We start from the raw sequence: 11121 nt of genomic DNA on the forward strand, positions 1-11121 counted from the left end.
TTTCCTACATCACTGTCTCTACTTCCTCACCAACCATTCAGACCCTGGACTCCCTGACCTTTGCCCCGACGATGACTCTAGAACTTCTGCATGACTTCTCCTTGGCTCTCTTCCCGTCTCAGAGCATCCTCTTCCATTGTCCTTTCTATACGTGCTGGTGACCCCAGGGTTCTCTCCCCAGCTGTGCTCTCTGTCTACCTGCTGTCTCGGAAGCACATCCACCGCATGGTTTCAGCTATCATTCCAGACTTATCTGTTCAGTGGACTCTGCTCTCTAGAGCTGGGCATCCTCATCTCGACACTCACCAAAGCACCTCAGACTCACGATGACACCACTGTGCTCCAGATCAGGAAACATGAACCACCCCGAATTCCTCTTCCTTATTCTAACCACTTCAAATCGAACACGAAGAACTGACTATATTTTTTTCCCTTCTATCTTCTGGATTTATCACAACCTCTCCTCTTGTCCTCACTGCTGTTGACCTAGGCTTGTTTCTGGATCTATTCTCCCTGGACTATTACAATCATGGCTTCAGGACTGAACTTCCTCATGAGTCCCCATCCTCTCATCCTCTAACCTAACTATACACACACACCCACATCCCTCCCATAGAATACAGGATGAAGCCTTATGTGTATGTCATATCCAGGAATGTCATCTGTCTCTTGCCTCTGTGTCAGCTTCATCTCCCTTCTTTCCTCAGATCTTAGAAGCAGTGGTTCAAATATGGTGTGCTCAGCTTCTCTTCCAAGCTTGAGATAGATGTCTTCTTTCACTTGTCTGCCAAGCAAGTTTCAAGTCTTACTCTCCTACTCAAAGTCTTTCTCTCCTGAGAAGCCCTCGTTTGTTCCACAGGCAAATGACACATAGCACCCAATATCCCCAAAGTAACTCCTGCATATTCACATTATAGTGATGAATTGCTGGTATTTCTGCCTTCTTCACTACCATATAAATTCCTCATCTTCTCATCTCAGAATCTCCAAGGCCAAGCACCGTATCTGATGTTTAAAAGGATTTCTTGAAGTGTTAATATAAGTTGAGTGAATTAATGAATGAATGAAAACTAGATCTCCCATCAATGTCAAAAGCCACCTACTAATTAGTGGGTAAGAAACCATGTTATAGATGAAATTTATATAACAAGATTATAAAGAAAAGTTTATTGCTTGATTCTACAAATCAAATTGTTTTGTGTTTCCTTTATGTACTGTAATAAAATTCGACTTTGTCTTCCTACAAGACATAGCTATTTCTTTAATAGATATTGCTTGGGAATATTTCTGTTACCTTGCCTGGGGAGGGGGAGTTGAGAAAAAGAGGGCAAGGACAAGGAAAAGGAAGGGAAAAATTCAGCTTCTTACTTAACCGCCACATACTATATTAAAATGGAATGTGTGCATGCTAAGTCGCTTCAGTCATGTCCAACTCTTTGCAACCCTATGGACTGGGGACCTCCAGGCTCCACTGTCCTTGGGATTCTCCAAGCAAGAGTACTGGAATGGATTGCCATTCCCTCCTCCAGGGGATCTTCCCGACCCAGGGATCGAACCCGCATCTCTCACATCTCTTGCATTGGCAAGCAAGTTCTTTACCACTGGCACCACCTGGGAAGCCCTAAAATGGAGAAGCACACCTATTTAACCAACTGCCTTTGCCTTATGTATTTTCCACTCCTTTGATTTGTAATTAAGGCAATAAATTTACAGTTTCTGCATAAACAAGCCTGGACTTCTGAAATCGATAGGAACTCTCTTTGTCTTTTTTATGGGTTACCTAATGAACCCAACTCTAGTGAAGTATTATGCTGAAACCATATTAAATTATGCAGGTCAGTGAATCCAAAAATAAAAGCTTGCTTTGGTAACTATGAATACTCTTGTTTTCAGCTGGGCAGAAGATCACGAGCTTACAAAAGAGCTGTCTGGATGGACTGTGGCATTCATGCAAGAGAATGGATTGGCCCTGCCTTCTGTCAGTGGTTTGTAAAAGAAGTAAGTTAAACCCTTTATGCAGTATCCATTTGAGCTAGCCAGTGTTTTTATTCTGCTCAAGGAACAAAACTGGGAATGTGAAGCGATTGATACCTGAAAATAACACCATAATTTTGTGGGTTGCTTTTACGTTTATGAAGGCCTCTCAAAACCCTGGCTCAGATTATCTTCACGTCTGCCCTTGGAGACTGGAATTACCAACCCTCATTAAAGAGAAAGAACTTGAGATTCAGAGTGTTTATGAATTTATGACAAATTAGGAACCAACCATAGGAGCTGATGTATGACAAAACGCTAAAAATTCAACGTATGGTGTTCCAAAACATTTTATCATGTGATGTTCAGCATGGAAAATTCTACGTGACTTTTGTTCTCCTTCAAAATGATCTCACATATGCTATAGCAATAAGGAGATGCCCTCCTGCTATGGATCTGTGATTTAGACACCAAAGACCTTTAGCATTTGCGGATGTAACATTCGCTGTTTCAGTGCTTTTCAGTGACTAATGGTTGGTGACTCACAGTGGTTTCTCATTTTCTGGAGGCTTCATTTAAGCCATAAGCCTTATGAGGCTAGTATATTGAATGTGTTCTTATCCTAAGAGTGGGTCAGCCTCAGGGGCTAACATCTTAATACGTTCTGATATCTTTCTATTGTCAAGAATGTAATGACTTTCATGACTTTCTTTTTCAGTTCAACTTCTTAGTGTTTTGTTTTTTTTAAAGACTCCTAAAAGAAAACAAACTACTAGTACAGGTAATAAAAGTGAAAAAGTCTAAGGAAAGGAGGTTCTAAGCCAGAAAATAACCCTAAAAATTATTTATGGAAAACCATTAATGATACAAGATAGTGAAATATTTCAGTTATATTTCACTATGTTTTATGGGAAAGTGACCTAGTGCAGTTTGTGATTTTGAAGACTCCCCTAGTCTTAGAAAATATGCCTCACAAATGTCAATGCTGTACTAAATTTGTAAAATCTGCTTCTCCACCACTACCAAGCCCACACAAGTATCCATTTTATAATGTAATAATAAAATTTTCAAAGTATTCCCACTCAGTGTATTCAGCAATTCATATTCTCTTAAAACACCATTTTATCCAGTAGGACAAATGCAAAAGCTAACAAACTGTTAACCCTAGCATCTTGTATAAATATCCATTATATACATATAACATTTTCTACTGTCTCAAGTTTCAAAAATGAAAAGGGAATAAATGGTTAAGAACAGAACATCTATTGTTTATAGACTATGGTCCTTCCCAGGTGGTGCTAGTGGTAAAGAACCCAGCTGCCAATGCAAGAGACATAAGAGACACGGATTCGATCCCTGGGTCAGGAAGATCCCCTGGAGAAGGGCATGGCAACCCACTCCAGTATTCTTGCCTGGAGAATCCCATGGACAAAGGAGCCTGGTGGGCTATAGCCCATAGGGTAGCACAGAGTCAGACACAACTGGAGCGATTTAGCACACATGCACACATGGTCCTGTGTGTTATTATAGAACATAAAATATATCTTCCAAACATTTAATCTCACCGTCACATGTGCAGCCTTTTTATAGCACCTAAACTTAATGTCCATGTGGTAATTGTGTCTCTTCCTATCCCAGTGCCGAGGGCAGAGCCTATCTTGTTCATTGCCAAATCCCTAGCACCTAGAACACCATCTGGCACTCAATAATACTTCAGTTATCTGTGAATAAATGGGGATAATGAGAATTCAGTGGTTATGATAATGAGAAATTTCTGGGAGATGACTTGGAATTCATCTCCTAAGGATATGAATTGTACTACCTGGACTTTGCAGTATGCAATATGTATAGCCATACATGGCAGCCCTAGAACCCAAGCTAAATTGAGTCCCAAAGAGTTGATGCTTTTGAACTGTGGTGTTGGAGAAGACTCTTGAGAGTCCCTTGGACTTCAAGGAAATCAAACCAGTCCATCCTAAAGGAAATCAGTCCTGAATATTCATTGGAAGGACTGAGTCTGAAGCTGAAGCTCCAGTACTAGGGCTACCTGATGCAAAGAACTGACTCTTTTGAAAAGACCCTGATGCTGTGAAAGATTGAAGGCAGGAGGCGAAGGGGACGACAAAGGATGAAATGGTTGGATGGCATCAACAACTCGATGGACATGAGTTTGAGTAAGCTTTGAGAGTCGGTAATGGGCAGGGAAGACTGGCATGCTGCACTCCATGGGGTTGCAAAGAGTCAGACATGACTGAGTGACTGAACTTTTGCTCTCTCTTTTTTGGTGCTTTTCCCCAAATTCAGCAGCTTAAAACAGCAAACATTGATTACTTTCTAGTTTCTGTGGGTCACAATCCAGGTGCAGCTTAGCCAAGTGCCTCGGGTAAGTCAAGATGTCAGCTGGAGATTGGGCCATCTCAGGCTTGTGTGGGGAATCTGTATCTGAGAGCTCAGTCACGTGACTGTTGGCAGCTTCCATCTTCACTGGCTGTGAGCCAGAGATATTAGTTCCCCATCACGTGGGCATCACCACAGGACAGCTCACAACCCAGCACATGGCTACCCTCAGAAAAGATGAGGCGGAGAAAGAGCGAGCAGCCCAAGATGGAAGCTACGTCTCTTTTAACCTAATTTCAGAAGTGATATCCTATCACTTTTTCATATTCTGTCCAATGGAATAGATCACTAGGTCCAGACTGCATTCAAGGGGAGGGCATTAGACAAGAGCACAAGTGCCAAGAAGTGAGAATCACTGGGGGCCATCTGGCACCTTAGAGGCTGCCGGCCGTACCTGGTGGGACTTTCTCCGTAGCCATCACTGTAATGTTTGCATCCTTACTTCAACATGAACTGGAAGAAAACTTATCAAGCCTTTTAAGTTCCTGCTAGAACAGCAGATGGCACAGAGGTTACATAAACACATGTAGTAGTCAGACAGCCCTGGGTTGGAATGCCAGCTCTGCCATTTACTAGCTGTGTGATCTTGGTGGGCAAGTCATAATCATAATCATAATATGTGACACACTCAGTTATTGGGAGGATTCAATTATATAATGTTTATAAAAGACAAGAGTGCTTGGCATATAATAAGCAGTTAATAAAATAAATTCATTTTTAATAGGAGTAGTATCAGCAAGTTGATATTTTAAAATGACCAGAGCATCATTAGAAAGAAAATCAGCAAGGATGTGAAGAACTTAACACCACCAACCAACAGGATCTAAATCACATTTATGGATCACCCAACCAATAACAGCAGAATATGCATTCTTTTCGAGTGCCTGCAGAACATACTGGGGCTTTACCCCAGCTCAGCTGGTAAAGAACCAGCCTGCCAATGCAGGAGATGCAAGAGATACAGGTTCAATCCCTTGGTTGGGAAGATTCCCTGAAGAAGGAAATGGTAACACACTCTGCTATTCTTGTCTGGGAAATCCCATGGATAGATGAACCTGGTGGGTATGTCCATAGGGTCTCAAATAATTGAACACAACTGAACACACACACAGAACATATACCAAAATATTCCATATCACACACCAAGAAACAAATCTCAACAAATTTAAAGGAAGTGAAATCATACAGATTGTGTTTTCTGACCACAAGGAAATCAAACTAGATATTGATAACAGAAAGATAACCTCCAAACACTGAGAAATTAAGATGCCTCTGAATTACCTATAAGTTAAGGATAAAATCTCAAGGGAAATTTAAAAAGTAAATTGCACTGAATGAACATGAAAATACATACAGCATATTAAAATTTGTGGTATACATCTAAAACAATGCTATGAGGGAAATTTATAGCACTTAAATGTATACATTAAAAAAGAGGGAAATTCTCAAAACAATAAGCTCTCAACTCAAGGACCTAGAAAAAGAGAAAATAAAGGCAAAGCAAGAAGGAGGAGGCAATAAGGACAAGAGTAAAAATCAATGAAACTGAAAACAGAAAATCGTTAGAGGAATCAGTGAAACAAGGAGCTAGTTCTTGAAAAGATCAGTGAAATCAACAAAGTTCTAGCAAGAGAGACAGAAAAAGACAGAACATACAAATTACCAACTTAGGAATGAAAGATATGATTACAGACCCTGCAGATATCAAAAGGATAATAAAAGAATACTACGGATAACTCTACACATATAAATTTGACAACTTAGGCAAAAATATACCAGTAAATAGAAAAACACAAACTTTCACAACTCATCCATTATGCAACAGGCAAGTTGAATATCTCTACTACTATTAAAGACAGTGAATTCATAATTTTAAAATTCAAAAAGAAAGGAATAAATCTCCCTACCCAGATGGCTGCACTAAAGAATTCTACCAAATGTTTAAAGAAGAATAAGACCAATTCTACACACTCACTTTCACAAAATAGGAGCAAACATTTTCAATTCATTTTATAAAGTTAGTATTACCCTAGTACCAAAATCAGACAGACAGTAGGGAAAAAAAAAAAAAAACTAGAAAATAGATTCAGAAATCCTTAACAAAATATTTCCAAATAGAATTTATCTATCTATAAAAATAATTCTGCATCACAAGCAAGTGAGGTTTATTTCAGAGACCCAAACCTGGCTTAATATTTGAAATTCAATCAATGTAATCTACCATACTAACTAGCTAAAGAAGAGAGTCTATTTAATCTTATCAATTGATATAGAAAAATACCTTGACAAAATTTAATAGACATTCATAATAAAAACTCCCAGAAAAGCAGATATAGAGTGGAACTTCCTCAACTTTATAAAAACTATCTATGAAAATCATATTGCAAACATTACACTTAGTGGTAGATAAGCAAATGCTTCCTCCTAGGATCAAGAACAAGGTAAGGATGTCCACTCTCACCACTCCTAATTAACATAGTGCTGAAAGTTCTAGTCAGTAGAAGAGGAAGAAATAAAAGACATACAGATCTGAAAGGAATGAATAAAATTTTTCTATTCATTAATGACATGATTGTCTACATAGAAAATCCCAAGGAATCTATAGGAAAATGGAAGTAACAAGATCACAGGACACAAGATAAACATACAAAAATCAACTGTATTTCTATATACTAGCAGTGAACATGTGGATGCTGAAATTAAAAATACATAATTTATACTTACTCAACAAATGAAATAAACTTAGGCATAAATCTCACAAAACAAGTATAGGAATTATGTGCTGAAAACTATAAAACACTGATCAAAAAAAAATCTAAATATATAGAGATATGCCATATTCATGGACTGGAAGTTTCAACATAGAAAAATATCAGTTCTCTCCAATTGATATCAATGTTTAACATGCTGCTGCTGCTGCTAAGTCGCTTCAGTCATGCCCAACTCTGTGCGACCCAAGATGGCAGCCCACCAGGCTCCCCCGTCCCTGGGATTCTCCAGGCAAGAACACTGGAGTGGGTTGTCATTTCCCTCTCCAATGCATGAAAGTTAAAAGTGAAAGTGAAGTCGCTCAGTAGTGTCCAACTCTTAGCGACCCCATGGACTGCAGCCCACCAGGCTCCTCTGTCCATGGGACTCTCCAGGCAAGAGTACTGGAGTGGGGTGCCATTGCCTTCTCCAATGTTTAACATAATTCCTATAAAAATTCCAGCAAGACTTTCTGTAGATATAGGTGAAATTATTCTAAAATTTATATGAAAAGGCAAAGGAACCAGAAGAGTTAAAACTATTTTGTAAAAGAATCATTTTACTCAACTTCAAGGTATGTAGCTACAATAATCAAAAGTATATAGTGCTGGTGAAGGGACACACAGAAAAATGGAACAGGAGACTCAGATACAGATCTACAAAATGTGCCCAAGTGATTTTCAACAAAGATGTAAAAGCAATTCAGTGAAGGAAAGACTTGCTTTTCAACAAATGGTGCTGGAGCAAGTGGACTTCCATAGGCAAATAAATGAATTCCAACCTAAGTCTCATTTCTTACACAAAAATTAACTCAAAGTGGATCATAGACTTAAATGGAAAATGTAAATTTATAAAAACTTTTTTTTAAAAAAATAGGAAAAAAATCTTCAGGATCTAAAACTAGGCAAAAAGTTCTTAGGCTTGACACCAATTGCAAGCTCCATATAAGGAAAAGTTGATAAACATTATCAAGCATAATCAAAATTTAAAATTTTACTGTGTGAAAGACCCTGTTAAGAGGAAAAAAAAGACAAGCTACAAACTTTGCCACATATCTGATAAATGATCCCTATTTGGAGAATATAAACTCAAAACTTGACAATAAGAAAGCAAGTAATCCAATTAGAAAATGGGCAAGAGACATGAAGAGACATTTCACCAAAGAGTATACAGATGGCCAAAATAAAGAAAGCCCAGGAAAAAAGATGCCATTAGGACAATTCAAATTAAAACCACAATGAGCTATCACTAGACACCCATCAGAATGGCTAAAATTACATACACACATACCCCTGGAGGTACAGGGAGGGACTGACTCACCAACCAGTGCTGGGGAAGATGGGGGAAAACTGGATCACTCACACACTGCTAGTGAGAATGTAAAATGGTGGAGTTACTCTTGAAAACAGTTAACACTTTCATTTAAAACTAGACTTGCAACTATCATCAGTTCGGTTCAGTTCAGTCGCTCAGTTCTGTCCGACTCTTTGTGACCCCATTAACCGCAGCACGTCAGGCCTCCCTGTCCATCACTAACTCCCGCAGTTCACCCAATCTCATGTCCATTGAGTCGGTGATGCCATCCAACCATCTCATCCTCTATCATCCCCTTCTCCTCCTGCCCTCAATCTTTCCCAGCATCAGGGTCTTTTCAAATGAGTCAGCTCTTCACATCAGGTGGCCAAAGTATTGGAGTTTCAGCTTCTACTATCATATAACCCAGTGATTGCACTCTTGGCATTTATCCCAGAGAAATTAAAACTTGTGTTCACTCAAAAACTGTATACAAATGTTTCCAGCAGCTTTATCTGTAATAGCCAAAAACTGGAAAGAATCCAGATATCCTTCAATGGGCAAATGGTTAAACAAACTAGTACATGCATACCATGGAAAACTACTCAGCAAAAAAGGAACAAACTATGGAAACACACAACATGAATGAATCTCCAGAGAATTATGCTGAATGAAAAACTAGTCCCAAATAGACACATACTATGCTGCTGCTGCTAAGTCGCTTCAGTCGTGTCTGACTCTCTGCGACCCCATAGATGGCAGCCTGCTAGGCTGCCCCGTCCCTGGGATTCTCCAGGCAAGAACACTGGAGTGGGTTGCCATTACTCATTTATAGGATGTTCTTGAGGTGATAAAATTACAGTTGACTCAAATAGACAGCATATTAAAAAGCAGAGAAATTACTTTGCTGACAAAAGTCTGTCTAGACAAAACTATGGTTTTTCCAGTAGTCATGTACGGATATGAGAGTTCGAGTCTCATAAAGAAAACTGAGCGCCAAAGAATTGATGCTTTTGAACTGTGATGTTGCAGAAGACTCTTGAGAGTCCCTTGGCCTGCAAGGAGATCAAACCAGTCCATCCTAAAGGAAATCAGTCCTGAATATTCATTGGAAGGACTGATGCTGAAGCTGAAACTCCAATACTTTGGCCACCTGATGCAAAGACTGACTCATTGGAAAAGACCCTGATGCTGGGAAAGATTGAAGGCAGGATGAGAGGGTGACAACAGAGGATGAGATGGTTGGATGGCATCATTAACTCAATGGACATGATGAGTTTGAGCAAACTCCAGGAGTTGGTGATGGACAGAAAAGCCTGGCATGCTGTAGTTCATGGGGTCGCAAAGTTGGACATAATTGAGTGACTGAACAACAACAACAAATATGGATTTAAACTGCAAGGGTCCACTCATACAGATTTTTTTCAATAAATACGTACCACAGTTGTACATGATCCTTGGTTGGTTGAACCCAGGGGTGTGGAACACTAGACATGGAGGACCAATTGTAAAATTATATGTGGATTTTTTTTTCTGGCCATACCGTGTGGCCTGTGGGATCTTAGTTTCCTGACAGGGATTGAACCTGTGTTCCTTGCACTGGAAACATGGAGTCTTAAACATTGGACCTCCCGAGAAGTCGCATATATGGATTTTCCACTGTTTTTGGAGGGTCAGCACCCCAATCCCCGTGTTGTTTAAGGTTCAACTGTATAGAAATAGATAACATATTAGTGTTTTCTGGGGATTAAGGAAAGGAAAGTGAATGTGGCTATAAAAGGGCAACCATGAGGGGTCCTTGTTGTGATGGTAAGGGTCTGTATCTTGACTGTCCATTTCAGTATACTAGCTGGATATTATACTATAGTCTTTTTTTTTTTTTTAAACTTTACATAATTGTATTAGTTTTGCCAAATATCAAAATGAATCCGCCACAGGTATACATGTGTTCCCCATCCTGAACCCTCCTCCCTCCTCCCTCCTCCCTCCCCATACCATCCCTCTGGGTCGTCCCAGTGCACTAGCCCCAAGCATCCAGTATTGTGCATTGAACCTGGACTGGCAACTTGTTTCTTACATGATATTTTACATGTTTCAATGCCATTCTCCCAAATCTTCCCACCCTCTTCCTCTCCCACAGAGTCCATAAGACTGTTCTATACATCAGTGTCTCTTTTGCTGTTTCGTACACCGGGTTATTGTTACCATCTTTCTAAATTCCATATATATGCGTTAGTATACTGTATTTATGTTTTTCCTTCTGGCTTACTTCACTCTGTATAATAGGCTCCAGTTTCATCCACCTCATTAGAACTGATTCAAATGTATTCTTTTTAATGGCTGAGTAATACTCCATTGCGTATATGTACCACAGCTTTCTTATCCATTCATCTGCTGATGGACATCTAGGTTGCTTCCATGTCCTGGCTATTATAAACAGTGCTGCGATGAACATTGGGGTACACGTGTCTCTTTCCCTTCTGGTTTCCTCAGTGTGTATGCCCAGCAGTGGGATTGCTGGATCATAAGGCAGTTCTATTTCCAGTTTTTTAAGGAATCTCCACACTGTTCTCCATAGTGGCTGTACTAGTTTGCATTCCCACCAACAGTGTAAGAGGGTTCCCTTTTCTCCACACCCTCTCCAGCATTTATTATTTGTAGACTTTTGGATCGCAGCCATTCTGACTGGTGTGAAATGGTACCTCATAC

At 39.6% G+C, this 11121-nt stretch overlaps 1 protein-coding gene across 1 annotated transcript in view; it reads left to right on the top strand.

The window, feature by feature from the left end:
• CPA6 (carboxypeptidase A6) overlaps nt 1-11121 on the top strand; it is a 300483-nt gene that overhangs the window by 218115 nt on the left and 71247 nt on the right. The window contains exon 6 of the mRNA XM_010848449.1: nt 1894-1998. Coding sequence (XP_010846751.1) covers nt 1894-1998 — 105 coding nt within the window. The remainder of the gene's footprint in view (nt 1-1893; nt 1999-11121) is intronic.

The sequence above is a fragment of the Bison bison genome, unplaced genomic scaffold (genome assembly GCF_000754665.1).
Source record: "Bison bison bison isolate TAMUID 2011002044 unplaced genomic scaffold, Bison_UMD1.0 scf7180017864267, whole genome shotgun sequence".
Taxonomy (NCBI): Eukaryota; Metazoa; Chordata; class Mammalia; order Artiodactyla; family Bovidae; genus Bison; species Bison bison.